This window comes from Tachypleus tridentatus, chromosome 13 (genome assembly GCF_004210375.1).
Source record: "Tachypleus tridentatus isolate NWPU-2018 chromosome 13, ASM421037v1, whole genome shotgun sequence".
NCBI lineage: Eukaryota > Metazoa > Arthropoda > Merostomata > Xiphosura > Limulidae > Tachypleus > Tachypleus tridentatus.
The window spans coordinates 46550387-46568912 of NC_134837.1; the positions used below are offsets into that span (position 1 = coordinate 46550387).

General features: G+C 32.6%; 1 protein-coding gene across 1 annotated transcript in view; it reads right to left on the bottom strand.

Annotated features, from left to right (window-relative positions):
• The window catches only part of LOC143238826 (uncharacterized), a 49690-nt gene that overhangs the window by 20905 nt on the left and 10259 nt on the right, over window positions 1-18526 (bottom strand). The window contains exons 2-4 of the mRNA XM_076479389.1: window positions 12523-12603; window positions 4871-5085; window positions 3706-3841 (exon numbers count right to left, since the gene is read on the bottom strand). Of these exons, the coding sequence (XP_076335504.1) occupies window positions 3706-3841; window positions 4871-5085; window positions 12523-12565 (394 nt within the window). The 5' untranslated portion in view covers window positions 12566-12603. The remainder of the gene's footprint in view (window positions 1-3705; window positions 3842-4870; window positions 5086-12522; window positions 12604-18526) is intronic.

Sequence of the window (18526 nt, forward strand, 5' to 3'; positions counted from 1 at the left end):
CAGAAAACGAAAACCAATAACAGAACAATCTCATATTAAATTATCCATAAGGATAAAATCCCGAAAGGCTATCCTTGAAGTTAACTTGTGAGTGCAAGATAGACGTAAGAAATCAATATAATAAAACTAAAAACATTGAAGTTTATGCCACGTCTCAAGACAAAAAACAAATAATCAGAAGATTCCACTTTAAGTTATTTTCCTTTAAAGGTTTACTATTTTTTTTACTCATACTTCAAAGCTACCAACTGTGAAAGAGTCGGAAAATGCAAGTGATTTTTTAAGTGTATTTCTCTTATATTTAACCTCAAAAATATTAAGCATTTTCAAAATAAACAAACTATAATTTGTATTCAACGTATTAATGCATAGCTCAGAGAACAGCAATCGTGTACACCAGGCGTGAATTGCTGGTAATTCCGCCGTTTAATTTACCCAAGTTTGCAATTTTATTAAACACAAAAACCTATAGTCTCGAAAACAGTATTTTTGCGGAATAATACAGTAATTTTAATTGGTAGCATGAATACTTACATTAGCTTTTGTTAACTGTGCTGGACTACAAATGTCGTATTTAACAAGAAAACTAATACAGGTGTATCATAGGAAATCTAAGAAAAAATGCAGTTGTATTTTTAAAAAAATCCCAAAGTGCAATTGGAGAAATTTCCTATAGTGCACCTGATTTAATTTATTAAGATGTTTTATCACCTGAGCTGCTTTACAAAAAATGCTTAATATTAAGACGTGATAGGTGTAGTAAGTGATCAATAAAGTGTCACCACAACAAAATATAAGCATATTATTACTAAAACTGTTTATTCTGTTTACAAATATATTTCTTTAAACATAATCAAACTGAATAAATATGCCAATTTACCATCTCCAGATACCACGAAAAAGGAATTGCGTATATTAATTTAAATACATTGTCTCTCGGAAATACAAAGCTCATTCAGTAAGCTTATATTTTAATGTTCAGTATATTTAATGATAATAAATTCCAAATAGAATTAACTATCTTACAAAAGTTTAGAAGATTAACATAGAAAACCTGTGGTGTTGTTTCCTTCTAGAAACTGGACATCAAACGTGTATTTCATATAAAGAGTTAAATTTGACAAATCGTATCGGTTTGTTTGTTTGCTTTTTTCTAATTTTGCGCAAAGATACACGAAAGCTATCTCTATTTTAGCAATGTAAGACTATAGGGGAAGAAGCTCTTAGACTACTCTTTTACCAACGGATAGTGGAATTGACTATAACGATTAACATCCCCAAGGCTGAAAGAAAGAGCATGTATAATGTGACGGAGATTCGAACTTGCGACCCTCAGATTACGAGTCGAGCCCTCTAACCACCTGGACATGGCGGGCAAGTATTGGTTTGTAGTTCCTTCTATCTAGATACTTAACTGAATATCTATTCTAATCGAAGTCTTATCTTATGATACATCAAACAAAAACTTTTACACCTACAATGTGCTACTCGTCGGAAACGAAAAGAAAATACTTGTGTATCTTTCAGAAACTTTGAAACAACACAATTTTTTTTTTAGATATAGTGAACTAATTTTAATCAAATATATGATACACTCTAATTAACAATATCAGCATATGGTGAGAAATATTTGGCTAATAGCTTTATAAGCAGAATTTGCTGTTTCAGGAATAAACTCTTATTGAGTAGTAAAGTAGTCGGTTAGAAATTTAAAAAAAGTTAAATGTTACCCTTCTCAAGAGGTAGCCGAAATGCGCGTTTGAAATTGTTTTATTTAGTTTCACGTTTCGGATAAATGTTGGCAGTAATTTTACCGTCTTATGAATAATATAAAAAATATATTGATAGATAGAGAGATCTATCAACATATAGTTTGATACTATTCATTTTAATTTGTCCTCCTACATTTTTATGTAAACTTTGAAAACATGTATTTCTTTTTCATTACCCTTCTTTGAAAGTCTACTGAACTTCAGCCACCTAAGCAATTCATGGACACAATAGATATTTTTAATATTCACCTTGTGTAGGCTTGCCACAAGCTGGTAAAGAGATAGGACATTCAGGTTTCATCTTTTGAGCGTGATTAGTATTGTATTAAACCTGCATTTTTTCTGACTTTGCATATTTTTGTGAAGTGTTTAAGGAAATATGCTTAAGTTTATTAAATGTTAAGCGTTTTCTAAAGTATGTTCTTAAGTCTCAGCCATGTGCGGTTTGTTTTTTTACGTCAAGGATCAGTAAAGAGACTGTCAGATACATCTCTTCACTTATGCTTTCCGGCCCGACATGGCCAGGTGGGTTAAGGCGTTCGACTCGTAATCTGAGGGTCGCAGATTCGAACCTCCGTCGCACCAAACATGCTCGCCTTCTCAGCCGTGGGGGCGTTATAATTTAATGGTCAATCCCACTATTCGTTGGTAAAAGAGTAGCCCAAGAGTTGGCGGTGAGTGGTGACTAATTGCTTTCCCTCTAGTCTTACACTGCTAAATTAGAGAGAGCTAACGCAGATAGTTCTTGTGTAGCTTTGCGCGAAATTCAAAAACAAACAAACTTATGCTTTCATTTATAATTCTGTACAACTAAACTTTCAGTCTTCCGGTTATGCTGAGGCGATCTGTGCACCATTTTTCTTTCGAACTAGGAAATAATACGTTCTATTCTTACCAAATTGTTTGCAGTGAAAGGAAAATTTCCTATGTTCTTGCACTTTTTAGTTCACAGAAAACTATAATCTGTTTATTTTCTTCAGAACATATATATTTTACCAATGTAAAAATCAGATAATGTATTTATAAGTAACAGAATAAAAAATACCATTTTACAAAAATTTATTTATAGATAATAAATAACAAACTGATGATTCTGATTGTTAAACGTTCCAAGCTTGGATGTACAAATTTCTCTGCCTGTAAGAAAGGCAACAGTTTTCATCTCGTAACAGATCATGGAAATTACTTTAATATACCTTTATAATATATTATAGAAACTCGAGAAAGAAATATTGTACCTGCAACCACTAATTTCTCTGAATTCTTACAATATAAAACGTAAAGACAATAAATACATCTCTCTCTCCCTTTTTTTCTAGGAAGATTTCGGTCGGTATTCCTGAAGCTTGAGAAATTACATGCTTCAACACACAAATTAATGGCAATACATATCATACAGTTGAAGCCATACGAATTTCATATGTGATAATACTTTGCGTTTGATAATCAGTCAGACGTTTGAAAATCAATTTTAGTCATATACACATATCTATTTGTGCATATTAACTTAAGATTATCTGTTTGCTTCTTTGTTTGTTTTGAATTTTGTGGGAAGCTACACGAGGGCTATCTGCGTCGGTCGTCGCTAATATAGCGGTGTAAGACTAGAAAGAAGGCAGCTAGTCAACACCACCCACCGCCAGCTCTTGGGCTGCTCTTTTACCAACGAATAGTGGAATTGAGCGTAACATTATAACGCCTCAGCGGCTGAAAGGACAAGCATGTTTGGTGTGACGGTAATTCGAACCCACGACCCTTGGATTACGAGTCGAGTGCCTTAACCACCTGGCCATGCTGAGCCTAACATTATCTGTCTACTATAGATTTGGAATTCCCTCATATTATCTGTTAAATGTGCAAAAAAACAATGCTTCCAAGTTAATTTCAGTCGAGCACAAAATAAAAAGAAATATACAAAGTGTTACATACATACCGGTAACTTTCATTTCTTTACTTGCTTCAACTGTTTGAAAAGATGGAGCTTCAGCAGACACTTCGCATCTGTACACTCCGGCGGTTTCTAATGTGACATGGTTCAGGTAAACCGTATCTTTGCCTGATTTTGAAAGCTAAATTAATAAAAAATTCTGTTTTTTGTGGTAGAAATCCGCGTGGAGATTTCTAGTAAACACTCACCCGTATATGTATAGTTTCCAAAAATGAAAATCATCATTAATCTAGTTTTTATGTGAAAATTTTTTTCAGAGTCCACCGTTCATATAAATATCTATCACTTTCAGAAACTGACTCGGGGAAGCGGAGAATAGACCACAAGGTCCACGTTTCTCTGCTGATTTCTCCAAGTTCGTCTCTTGGCTGTGGCTTATTTAGGTTGTCATATAAAATTTATTATGGTAAAATATTCCGAAGAAATAAGTAAGCACAATTTATATGATATGTAATTGTTTGTCTCTCACTGTCTCTAACCTTCAATAACGCCGTAACATTTATGCTATAAATTGATATTTTAAATTACATTTACATTACTTGAGTAAGAACAGAATTTCAAAAGAATTTCGAATTTAACTTTAAGATAATTAAGAATATTGTTTTTGTATGTTTCAAGCTATAAATGTACATATGACTTTCTAAACTTTTTATTACTTATAAAACAATATCATTTTCTTTAATTTTTCGTCAAATACTGAAAGTAAAATACGGCTCATGATATCAATCATTAATTTACATAAACAACATCTTCTCAAGTAATACAATAAAATGTTAATGTTTTATTAATGTTGAATATCAGTCAGTATTGATAAACTGGCAAATTATGATTGCAATTATTTATAAGATACCAAGTATTTTTTATCATTATAACCTTGATATCCAGAAAATTCATGTGTGCCCAGGATCTTGATATTATTAGCATTTAAGCAAAACTCTAATATATATTACTTATCCAAACTAAATAACATTGAATTCACCGTAAAACAATTTAAAAAGTTTTTGTTGTTGTTATTGTTGTCATGGAAAGTATCTACGATACCCAACTGACCAAAATTCTCAGGTTACTCGCATTTGAAAAATCTTCATTACTCTATCTTCAAAACAACTACTGTAATAGAATTCGCTAAAATAGAATAATTCCAACTTACGTCCACTCGAACGCCCGGTAGAGGAAGAAATTGACCAGGGGGCCAATCTAATGGTAAATACCTAAAGAATTCCGTATTATCTTTGTACCACTTTACAGAATACAGTTGGTCACCGTCAAGCTCGTACGAGCAAGTCAATTCGATAGATTGCCCTAATGTTGTCGGCGAAGGAATATCCAATACCTTCAGATGTACACCCAGTAGCTGTTGTAGGTCTATACAAAATTAATATTTTCAAATTAGATACATCTGTTGTTTAGTGAATAATTTGTTCAAGTTTTCGATGATTTGTTTTAACAAATCACACCTTCACTTATCGTCACGAATAACATATGACAAAATTATATCACTACAACTTACACGGAAGTTTTCATTCAAAGAACAAGCATTTAAAAATAATTATATTCGAAAAACATACGAAATGTAAAAATAAAAAAAACATATTTGTGCTCGTTCTAATTTTTTATTTGTTTTCTCATCGTGTATAAAACTATAAAAGGGGCTATTTGCACGTGCTCTCAAGGATTACGTCAGAAATATTATGATATAAGCGAGGGCTGCTCTTAGATCATCGTTATAACTACTGCACAAATACCTACAGTGGACTAAATAATGCGTCAGTATAAAAGCTAAAACTTCATCCCCTTTTCATTTAACAAGTAGTTTTACTCCATTAAAGTTTTCAAATATTTATATTTGTTTGCTTTGATCAATACTTTACAATAATATAATAATTTATTTTCAGTTGTTAGAAGTCTGTCAATGTTCTTTTTTTCGCCAGAAATTGTTGAAATATGTCTGAATATACATATTGTCCTTTTAAAATTAATTATTTATATTTTTTGTAAGGATATATTCAGTAATGATGCTCAAAAGTTTCATAAAACATTATAATTTTGATGAAATGTATAAGTGTAAAACGTGTTTTTCCTATCTAGCTCCATAAAGCACGTAATCAATCTATTTTTATTAACTTTATCGTACAATTAGTCAACGGAATTTGATACAATAGATTTCTTCATATAGTCCTTTTCATAAATAGCTACTAGGAATTTAAAATTAATATATTTTTGTGAATTTTTTTCATGATGATTGTTCATTATAAAAACTACTAGTTAGTGAAAATGATAAAGTAGCAGTTGTTTGTTTGTTTTTTCGATGTGATTATCCACTATTCCGTTTATAACTTTATGTTTCTAAGATAATAGCAATGGCGCTATTAGAATCAGATATTAATTTAGATTCAATTTTGAATAATATTAAGAGAATAATCGATAGTTATGAAAATATACTTTGTTAAAAAATATGTTTGCTTTATCGTTCCTGGGCAATATAAAATAAACTTAAGCTGTAAAAATACAAAAGTATATTAATAATATACAAAATTTAAAAAATCTAGTTTGATGAAACAGAGTAAAACAAGCGGATTGTTCAGCCAGCTGAGAGATGTGTAAAAAAAGATTGAGTAGTGGAAGTATTACAATACTGTTCTTTCATAGCATTGTTGGTATTGTTTAACATATTAAATAATATATCACTATTATCAACAAATGGCATGATACTAGGAGTTCATGACACTTTCTAAGAACGACGTCGACCTTGAACTCACCTTGGAACTACTTTATCATCAATTGTGCTTGTTCTAAACACTACCATTACATACTATCAAACATCCCTACAACAAGCTTTCAAAAAAATACATAGTATATCAAGAAAATGAAAGTCAGTTTAAAATTGACTGATAAAAATCTTCCTCTAGGTAACAGTCTAGAATCATTACTATTAAGACAAAAACAAATTAAAAAAAAGGTAAAATTGAATGATAAAAGTTTGTTCACTAAAATCACACATAATTAAGTATAGTAGAAAGTTGCAGCAATACAATATCAAATATCAAACACTTCTCAGCAGTATGAACTAATACATTCTGTGATAGTACTATTTCATATCAAGTCACATGGCTAGATATAATTTTGGAATGTAGATAAGAAATTCATGGAATAGAAATGAAGTATGTTTGTATCAATTGCAGGTTAAATTTTAAGTATATTATTTTTATTTAAACCTCATTCACTTAAAGTACAAAATAAGCTGCTATTTTTTGAAATCTTCCATTTTTGTTTCGCTTAAGGTTTAATTAATAACATTATAGAAATATCACATCTTTAATCAAATATACAAATTATTCGGACGATTATTGTTACGCTTTTGCAGGTGTGAGACATGAGAGAGCGACATTTTAGACCCTATATACATGGTTCGTGGTACCAGAGTATCGTATAACAAACAGAGAAAAGGTTATATGTATAGTAAGATTATCAAGTAATGTAGAAACATAATATTAATGTTTAGAAGAATACTCTCTTCAAATGTCTCTGTAGAAGAGTAAAAACTTGCACATGTTTAAACACAGTAGGCACCGAAATCACACCCCAAGTCAATGTCTAACGGACACAATCACAAGGCCCGGCATGGCCAGGTGGTTAAGGCACTCGACTCGTAATCCGAGGGTTGCGGTTTCGAATCCCCGTCACATCAAACATACTCGCTCTTTCAGCCGTGGGGGCGTTATAATGTTACGTTCAATCCCACTATTCGTTGGTAAAAGAATAGCCCAAGAGTTGGCGGTGGGTGTTGATGAGTGGTTGCCTTCCATCTACTCTTACACTGCTAAATTAGGGATGGTTAGCGCAGATGATCCACGTGTAGCTTTGTGCGAAATTCGAAACAAACCAAACCACAATCAGAAATTGTAAGCTATAATTAAAAACCTTCTGGTCCCCCAAAAAAAGATATTGCAATGAATGAAACTGAGCATATATTCTGGTATTATGATCATTATGAAAGAGATGAATTTAAAACTATCCAGCTTCCAGCTATATCTCAAAATCGATGAATGACGTTTTCATGGGAAACATGTTTGCAAAACCTGGAATCACGGTAATAACATCTACACTTATATTAGCCGAGTCTCTCTTTGCATCTCCAACGGAGTTTCGTGCTTTTGATCTGGTTAAATGTAGTCTTCGAAACTGACTTCTACTTATAGTGGCGGATGTATTGAAAATTTATACATATATACACATATACAGTGTCTTAGCTTAATGTTATCATGTGATTTTTTTTTACGGTGAAAATCCCAATGTCGGACAGAAGGCACAATTGGTACGATAGACAGTGCTGAAAGTGGTTCCAAGGCAATAATTTTTAAGAAGTGTTAGGAACATCCATAATTACATATACTTTTGTTGATTAAAGTGACAAACTCTGTTCTAAAGAATAATCCCAGTTCCTAGATTCAACAGCATATCAAATATTATCGATATATTAAGAGCTTAATGTAAAATGTAACTAAACAATTGGACAGCTATTGCAGAGATAAAACGGTTGATAACTATTGTAATTTGTTATGATTATTTTTGCAGACAAGTAAAACAATTTTTTTTACTACAACAAAATCATAATATATGTTATGTTTAACTGAATTAATATAATATACTGAGATGTTTAACAGCCCTCTCAGGAGCTAGTGGAGAATATAATTGTTGAAACTACAATAGCTGCTCAATCCGATTCTTCTTAATTTGAAATGAACTTTTTGGACATATTTATTGGCTAAAATGGAGGCATTTCCCTTAGTTCTAGCGTTGGGGCTGCGAAAGGTGATTTCAAGTGGTAGTAAGGTGACTGAAATTAATCAGCTTAATGTCCACCACGAAAAGCATAGAAGTCTTCAAATAATACGTAGGAGCATTAAGAAACCGTTTAAAACCATCTTGGTAGATACTGTGCAGCAAGCGGAGTACATCATTATAGCTGTGGCTGTTTTCAAAGTGTTCCTGTCTACTCATCCTACTGCTGACTATGGTGATGCTTCGACCTTCCCTACCGAATTGCAGATGAAGATTTTCGTATCTCAGTTGAAATACTAAACAAAACAGGTGATAAGAGAAACATAGAGTGTTTGCAAATGCTTAATTAATAATGCTGAGAATGTGACTTTACTGATATATACTGAATTTACTCCTTGTTGGTAGACCTTAGTACCAGCTAGTATGGAGACATGATGACGCTGTATTTCACTTTAAAAAAATATAAATTAACAAACAAAAACTTCTCTCGAAAAAATACATCAAAATCATCCTCTTTGTAGAGTTTCAGGATTGAACTTACTTTTAACATTCAACAAATTGTAGTGTAAAGACACCGCTTGGCTCCTGAGGGGCATGTTAAAATACAAAAAGTAATGAGAGGCTATAACAGTTTTTTTTTCAGACAATATATCGTGGTTGAGGACATTACATTTACACGATTCTCAGGGATCACCACACTGTCACAATAGTATCAGTTTACTCAATGACTCTCTTTTTTACTGCCGAGTACCTTTACTACAGCCCTACAGCGTAGCTTTCTTTCACTGATACAGGTGCCTCGCAAGATTGCAACGTCAGACGTACACCATTACTCTATGCATGCTTTCTATTGACCTTCAAATGTACGAAGACGATGATTACCAGCGCGTATTTCAACAGGACAATCACAAAGAAATCCATAGCTGAACGATCTGATACGTATATCTTCATATGGAATAGCGTGAATATCGGTTTCACAGTTTCATTCTGTATTTGCTGGAGGTATGCGATGATTGAACGAAAGCAAAGGGGAAGTAAATTGTGTACGCGTGAATTTTGTCGCTTTTAGATATGCTTTCTAATTATGTTTCGTATTGTTGCTAAGAGAAAGGTGAACCACTTTTGCCATTCATATGTATGTGGTGGAACCCGTAGTGTGTTACAAAACACAACATTTTTCTACTACTACAGAGCTACAACTAAATACTGATTTCTTTTTTGAATTGTCTTGGACTTCAAAGTTGGACTATATTTTGTTATTCTTCAAATATGGTAAATACGAGGAATATCTCTGTCTGAACACTTCAAATTTCTGACAAACACATCTTAATGGCCTAAATATATAAATATTTGGCTTTAAAAATAATTGTTACATACCTTTCGCAAAAGCAATGAATTTTAGATGGCTTCACACTATCTACGACGCGCAGAACAATGTTAAAATGTAATTCCAACATATATCTTTCCACTGCAATTTTATATCGATTTTGATTGCTAAGGAACTTGGTGATTTGCATATTCTAAGTCGTTTTGATATAACATACGCAGCATTCTGTAGAAATCCATAATATAATTTAATTGTCTTTTATAAGCAACGAAACAACAATGTTATGCCTAAATTTTTACTCATTAGAAACATCAAACAATTTTTATGTTGACGTTTTCCTGTTAAATTCAGGACTACTGCTTAGGTTCGCAGTCAACTCTCGTTACCTACTCATATTGAGTCCAATCACCCAGAAGATAAAATTCTAACATTAGAATGAACGAACACACTTTGAAAATAACTTGTACATAAAATAGCTTAAATATGCTCCAAGTTATTAAGTGAAAAGAAAAGCTAAGTTTTGACCACGTGCAGGGAAATATAAAGATATATTTAAGCATTCCATAAAAAGGTTTTAAAAATTGTTAAATCTGTGTAAGCAAATTATAAATACAGAAATCAAAATCTTCTCTCATAATTAATGTTGCTGTGTTATATGTAAATTCGAGGATTTTATAGCTCGTGACTCTTAGCTTTAATAATGCCCGAACTCTGGATTCGTTGAGTGCTATAAGAGTAACGTTCAAGTACCACTAATCAAACACATAAATATATATCAAAAGCTGGCAGTTGGTGCTGTGAGCTAGCGTTCTTCACACTTGTTCTTCAGTTCAAAACTAAGGATGGCTATATTGAAATAGCCTTTGTGTAGTTTTGCGTGAATTTCTGAAATAAACCTAAGAAAAATCGGGTTATAACTTCATTTTACAGCAATAATAGCCTGGGCACAACATAACATGGTCTCCTTAATATGCTGGAAAATGTCCTACTAAATTAAAGATTATTCGTCTGGAAATACGGTTTTCAATATTTTTACAGGTGTTGTCAGATGATTGTCAAATGTGACGTACAAAGAATTAATCCAAAACACGTGCAATATAATTGAGAAATTAATTATATTGGTTAAGAAAGTGAACTGAAATTGTAGTATTATCTTCAAGCTAATCTTCGGTAAGTTTGCTTGATGCATTACTGCATTATTAATCCAAAAGAACTCTAGTCCTTCGAGAGGAAAATACATTATGATGAGATGGACATGGTGTTTATATTCATGGTTTTATTGCCCCTCCTGAAAGACACAAACCTTGTTTTCTTTATACGTGTACCTTAACATCAATAGATTTAATGATGAAAAACGCCATTACCACAGCACATACACCTATTACAATCTCTTCACAGTCTGTGCTGTAAACTACTCACATGATATATAGTTTTAGGGCTAATTGTTTACAATCATATGATAGTTTTGTAATGTTCTCTCCATGGTAAAGCTGGAGATAGTTGAATAGTGACATTATCGAAAAAATCGGTCAACTGGAAACCATTACGACGTCTAATACCCTTCACAATCCCATCCCAATCACCTTTTCATTTGGTCTTTCATCAATGGGTGAAAAAAAGAAACTATTTTTTTTCTAATAGGATATGCAAACGTTTTTGTTTATTTGTTTGTTTGAAATTACGAGGAAAACTAACATTAGGGTTGCCTGCTCCAGTTGTCTCTAATTTAACAGGCAGCTAGTCATCACCACCCACCTCCAACTCTTGAGCTACTCTCTTACCAATAAGTAGTGGGATTAACCATTAAGTTATAAAGCCCCCACGGGTAAAAGGGCGAGCATGTTTGGTGTGACGTGGATTTGAACCCGCGACTCTCAGATTACGAGTCGAGTGCTTTGCCGGGCCAAATAGTGTTGTACAAATTTATGTACGAGAGGAGAGGTATGCAACAATATGCTCAGTCATTTCTTAATCTAATCCCATGGCATTATCCTAACTTATATTTTGTGCGATAAGAATTTATGTTAGGTCAGATGGTTAAGGTACTTGACACGTAATCTGAAGGTCATGGGTTCGAATCCCCGTCACACCAAACATACTTGCCTTTTCAGCCGTGGGGACGTTATAACGTGACGGTCGATCCCACTATTCATTGGTAAAAGAGTCGCACAAGTGTTAACGGTGGGTGGTAATGATTAGCTGCCTTCCTCTAGTGCTAAACTGCTAAATGAGGGACAATTAGTGCAGGTAGCCCTCGTGTAGCTTTGCGCAAAATTCATAAACAAACAATCAAGCTGCAAACATGTTTCTCCGTAAAGTTAATTCTGTTTTCAAGGTTTATTTTATTAAGTTTATATATACATAAATATACACAAATACTGAACCAAATTATATGATATAGTAAATGTTAAACTTGCGTGATAATATGTGAGACCCTCATGAAATTAACCTTTAGAACGTTACAACACTTAATTAAACAAGATTGTACTGCACGAAAGTGCCGTGTTTTTCATTTAGATACATGCTTCAGAAATCAACACGTTCAATTCAGAGGATTTCGTCACGTGTTTAAGGTTATTAAAGTTACCAGTATTATTCAGATATATAGAGCTATTTCAAATTTTCTAAGTGGTAGATCAGTCTTTGGCTATCCTTTATAATTTTTCAGTCAATTAATATGAACATATGCTTACCTTTCAATAGCAGAATAATAAAAACCTGAAGGTACAGGGCCATTATTCTTGACTAAATCTCACATTCTGCTTTAAATAGCTCTGGAAGAAATACAGAAAATCGAAATATTGTTAGTCCGTCTTTTTCTTTTCTGCACAGTTATACAATACTGCTTCTCAGGGTGCAATTATTATTTTGATTTGATTCCAGTTTCATGTTTTCATATAAAACTACACTAAGATATCTATGCTAGCTGTCCATAATTTCGATTTGATAAACTAAATGAACGATATTTAGTTAACAGCCCTTAGTTTGGATTTAGTTTGTCGGATGTGACTTATACATCTATAACGAATCCATGTTTCCAAAATTTGGAAAATCAGTTTGCAAAGAGACATAAGCATAATTCGGAACATAGACAGTTGTCTGAACTACCCATGATTAAGGTACCACGGACATCGCTATACTCGTGATTTTTTTTTCTTTCAGAAACTTTAAACAACCAGCAATTTACAAGAAAAAGCTAACTTCTAAACAGTAAGATACAATCAAGGGTTTCTTCTGATTCGCATTCTTATTAATATGATCAACATAGTATGAACATTATACTTATTTATATAAATTACTAAATTATGATCTGTATAGATAGTCTGCTTTGATGAGATTTTAATATTAATTATAAACAGTAACGACAGCTACAAGTGAATAAACAAAATCATGAGGATGGACTGCGTCAAAATCAGTAAATCCCAACCTTTGATTAATTACATTATAACGATAAAATTTTCAAGCCATATCCAAAACACATTAACATAAAGTAAAATACTCTGCGTATTTTATTTCATGTTAATGTGTTTTGGTTTACGGCTTCAAACTTTTATGGGTATTATATACATATTGTGTTATGAACAATTTCTAACCAAGAATGCTACCGTTTTTCTCTATCTCTCCATACATATATATATATATATCATTATTATTTGATAAAAATAAACTTCATGTATCAATTAGAAAAATAAATCTCAAGCCATTATTGAATAAAGCTGGTTGAATGTACCATTCTTACTTATACTGAGTAAAATACATTGATTGATTAGTTGGGTATCCTCGCTGTAACGATATATTCTCGGACGTAATTTACGCTTTTGATTAAAGAAAAAAAACAAACGATTAAATATTGAAATTTGAAGCCCTATAGAACACACCTTATATAGCTTAAAGGCTTCGATACTGTTTAAATTTATACTAAGAAAAATATAATAACGGCTATACATGATCTCTTTGACTAGTATTTATTTTATAGAACATTTAGTTAGACGTAATCATTCTGCATGTTGATAGTGATTAACACACTGAAGTTATTCTTAGATCAGACTAAGTTTCAAACGCATTAAGAAATTTGATATCTTACTGTGATATATGCTTTTTGATAAATGCATTTCTAAGAAATATTTCTGTTAACAATTAATTAATATTAAGTGTAGTATTATTTAAAGAATTATGTTCCGCATAAAAACTCGAGTAATAACACTATGTAACGCAAATTTTGTTCCTAGATAGTATGTGTTATTTCTTAATAGCTTATGTTGTAAAAGTACAGAAAATGGTCATTAATCGATTCAAACTTTGCTTTTCTGACCTGGATAATGAAATTTAGAAAATAACTTATTTTCTATGTAAAACCGAGCAAATTTGAACCTTTTCATTTACATAAGGTGTGAATAAAACAACATATGAATCAAGATTTATATGTATTTCTACTAAAGTTATATAAAAATGGGCAAAAGTGTTTAGAAGTGAGTAATTTTTCGAGATTTGCGACTGTAATTTAAATCACTTCCACGTATCAGCCCCCAAATATAGTCTCCCATCATGTTTTCGTTATACGCTCCTTGGTAGCGGCGTTCAAAGTCCAGTATATCTTGGCGAGTGAAAAAGTCTGAAAATTGTCGGTGACGCTTCCTCTGACTTGCAACTTGCACACTTCATCTAACAAATCCCACTCCTTGAGCCTAGATGTCAAAAACTCGGCATTTAATTTTGTTAGACCAGGATCTCTGATCAAGTCATTGAGGTCTCTTTGGTTGCGGTAATATGGATTTCTTGCACCGGCTGCACCTCTGAAATTAGAATCTGGACCTTCAATGGTTTACCTCCTCTTCTTATTTGCTGCTCTCTTCCGAAAATGGTTGCATTCTCTCTGGCGGAGTGGTTACAGGGAGCTCAGGGCAGTGTTTGGAAGGGTTCATCATGCAGAAGTAGCAATTGCTTGAGTGGTCAGTGGGTTCACGCCAAATTCTTGGAATAGCGAACTTCATGGCTCTCTTTTCCCTTCTGTACCACCCTGCAAAAGAGCAAAATAAAATTGTTATGAAGAATTAATTTATTTCATCCACAACTAATGTATAAGGGGCTCATACAAAATATTTTATATGTGATATTTTTCTATACTATTGGAAATTAAAAAAATCAAAAGATATTTAAATTTTTAAAAGTTTAAAAATTGTATAATATAAAATTTTATTATTCAAACAAGCAAAAATTGTCCGTCTTACCTTCTAGAGTTCTTTTACAGTGTTTGCAGGTAAAATGAGGTGCCCAGGGTTTGTCTTGATCCCCAACAGGCATGCCGAGATATGCCTTGTATTTTCACACATTTTAGTAGATGCTGTCACAGAGTACTTTTCGCTATTGTATTGATAAATTGGCTACGTACATAGCAGAATGCGTCTGGAGAATGCTTGCAGCTTCTTGGTGCCATCTCTGATAAAATCAGAATGGTCTATGTGTTCACTTAGGCAGCTAGAACTAAACTGAGGCGGTGAGTGGTGAGCTCCTGTATACTACTATGGAAAGTTCTAGAAAATTGTAAAAGGTTCTTGAAATATTCTTGTAAGTACTACAACATTCTAGAACATTCTTGTAAGTTCAAGAAAATTCTCTATCAGCTTCTCAGCCCTGAATCTACCTGGAATGTTCTGGAAAATGGGTAAAATTTCATTATCTAGCTCACAAAAGCAAAGTTTGAAGAGCGAAATAGGTCGTTTCCATTTACATTAGGCATAAGCAATTGGGAAATAACACTTTCTCCCAAGAACAAGAAAAAGTAAAACTTTTGTTACATAGTATTATAGATAATAGTGCAATTTAACATGTAGAGCATTTTCATAAGGTGGTTTGTGTCAGAATCCTGGTCAGTGACCAGCTTATTTTGATTATAGCCTACAGTTCATGGTATTGATAGTGATCGTATAACATGGTAAAGAAGCCTATTATTAAGTTCTATTTAATATAAGGAGTATTCTCGCAAAGATGTTTTTGTCATTAAAATGATTATATTGAATATAGTCTATAGTTTATGGTATTGATACTGATGGTATGCCGTGAAAGAAAAGTCTATTAATAAGTTTATTTTAATTCAATGGTATTTGATTTATGTTTCGCTTTTATTAATACATATATATATATATATCTAAGTTTCAATATATCTCTTGTTCAATAGAATGTTCAATGTTATGTAAGTGTTTTGTTAATACGACCAATTGAAACAAAACAAAAAGCTTTACTTTATATGAGGCGTTTGACACGATTTGGCCCGTCATGGCTAAGCATGTTAAGGTGTGCGATTCGTAATCTGAGGGTCGCGGATTCGAATCCCATTCGCACCAAACAAGCTCGCAATTTCAGCCATGGGATGGTTATAATATGACAGTCAATCCCACTATTCGTTGGTAAAAGAGTAGCCCAAGAGTTGGCGGTGGGTGGTGATGACTAGCTGCCTTCCCTCTAGTCTTACACCACTAAATTAGGGACGGCTAGCACAGATAGCCCTCGAGTAGCTTTGTGCGAAATTTCCAAACAAACAAACAAACAAACAAAAAACTAAATATCATACTTTTAAACTTCTCTAGAAGCTCAGGATACTACTTTTAGTATTATTCATTAAATATTATGAATGAAAACAAGCAGAAAGTTTATGATATACTTTGTGACTGTTAATATCTAATGAACATTTAAGCGCACATTTTAAATAATAGCAGTAGTTGCGTCTCGAAAATGTTTGGACTCATTGGAGTCGTAATCTATGTTATAAACGCACAAGAAATAGTGTGTTCCAACATTCTGAACAGTTTACAACAAATTTAACGTTAACGGCCTTTAACCTCAGGTATTATATTTATTCAAATATAATTACAAATTATTTAAACTTTATAAATGCTGGTTTTTGTGTGATGAAAATCAAATGTTCGCAATGCCAGGGACAGATATACTAAAAAAAAAATAAAACGATATAAAATAATTCTTAAAATTATCCCTTTAATAAGACTACTGGTTATTTGAGCTCAAAAAATTTCAGTCCAGTGTGAGGAAAAAAAAAGCATAATAATTCTATTCTTATCTTTCTTTTTTCAATGTCGTTATCTTCTGTTTTTAAAGTTTTATGTTCACACAAACGAACCGAAAAAAAATTTTCTTCTGGACCATGACAACACCTATTTTAAAACCCACAAAGACAACAACCGAGGACTCTAGAATCACACAAATGCGAACTCTGAACTTTCTAAAGTTAAAACTCTTAAATCGACAATACACTAATCAAAAACAAAACTGCTTCAAAAAAATAAAATTAAAACAAAGTAATTTCCTTATGGACAATTTCACACGACGGGGCAGCAGTAAATCTTTGGATTTACAATGCTAAAACAAAGGGTTTGATTCCCCTCGGTATACTTAACAGATAGCCCGATGTGACTTTGTTATAAGAAAATATGCCTTTAAGGACAAAAACACTAATACTTCGTGACAGTGAATTAGGTATTTTGTATTTTCAACCGAAACAGCACTTTATACATTGTGAGAGCTAAATGACTATGTTAGAGACAACTGACAATAAAATAGGTTTTTCAGATCTTTCAACCTGAACAGCATATTATACGAAACAAGGGCTAAATGACTATATATTAGAGCCACCTAACAATCAGACGTTCTTAATTAAGTAAGAGTTGTTAACCAGAGCACCAGTCGCTTTATATGTGATTAATATTGACCGGACAGCGTGAGTGACTGTCACCGTTACAGTTCTCTCGCAGCCAAAACTGCGAGGCGTGCTCAGGAGTATGCCGCAGCTCAAACCTTAGATCTTCCAAACCTTAGCACGGCACGCTAACCGTTGTTCTTTGGTTTGGCAATAAGGATATGGAGGATATCCTATTCATTGATACATTCTTAAGTTTTCATTTTTTTCCTCTGAAACATTTTTTGGTATTTTTTAAATACATTTACATTTATAGAGGGTCATTGTTTTCTAACTTAAACCACTAGCATATATTTGTAGAAAAATTTATATTTACTTGACATCAAAAATGCAATGAATTATAAATATTGATACGTTGTGGGTCGTATGTTTTACTTATTCTGCTCCTATAGCCTGTAAAATGTAACACACGCATATATATTAGAATTGTTTTAGTTATATCATGGCGTTAGTTGACCTTCACTTTTTTGTGTGTTTTTTTTTTTCAAATTATGCAATGCCCATTACATTTCACAAGCTAATCCAAGACCGAATTCTCAAAGTAACTTTTCCTATTAGTTGGAATAAAAGAAAAAAGTTTTTGTTTTTCTACAGTTGCGTGAGTTTAAGTATAATTTGGTTGTATAGCTTGGGATGTGACTTGAAGATAATAAAGGTCGTTGGATGAAAGCAAGTCAGCATAACCTACCTCTACTCGTTTTTATCCAGTGTTGGAATGACATAGAAGAGTAACTTCTTGTTAAAATTTATGTTCTGAAAATCATAACAGTTGTATCTAATATATGCTTGCAATAATTTTTGTAAAATAAATACAATGTATGCAATTATTTTTTAAATGAACTTTAACAAAAACAAATATTGCATATTTCTGTGTAACGATGTCCATTGCTCCTCTCGACTGTTAAACTACTGTCGTTTAATATACCATTGCTAAAGGCAGTTTAATATATGGAATTATTAGGCTCATCATTATCAAAACGACTTAGAGC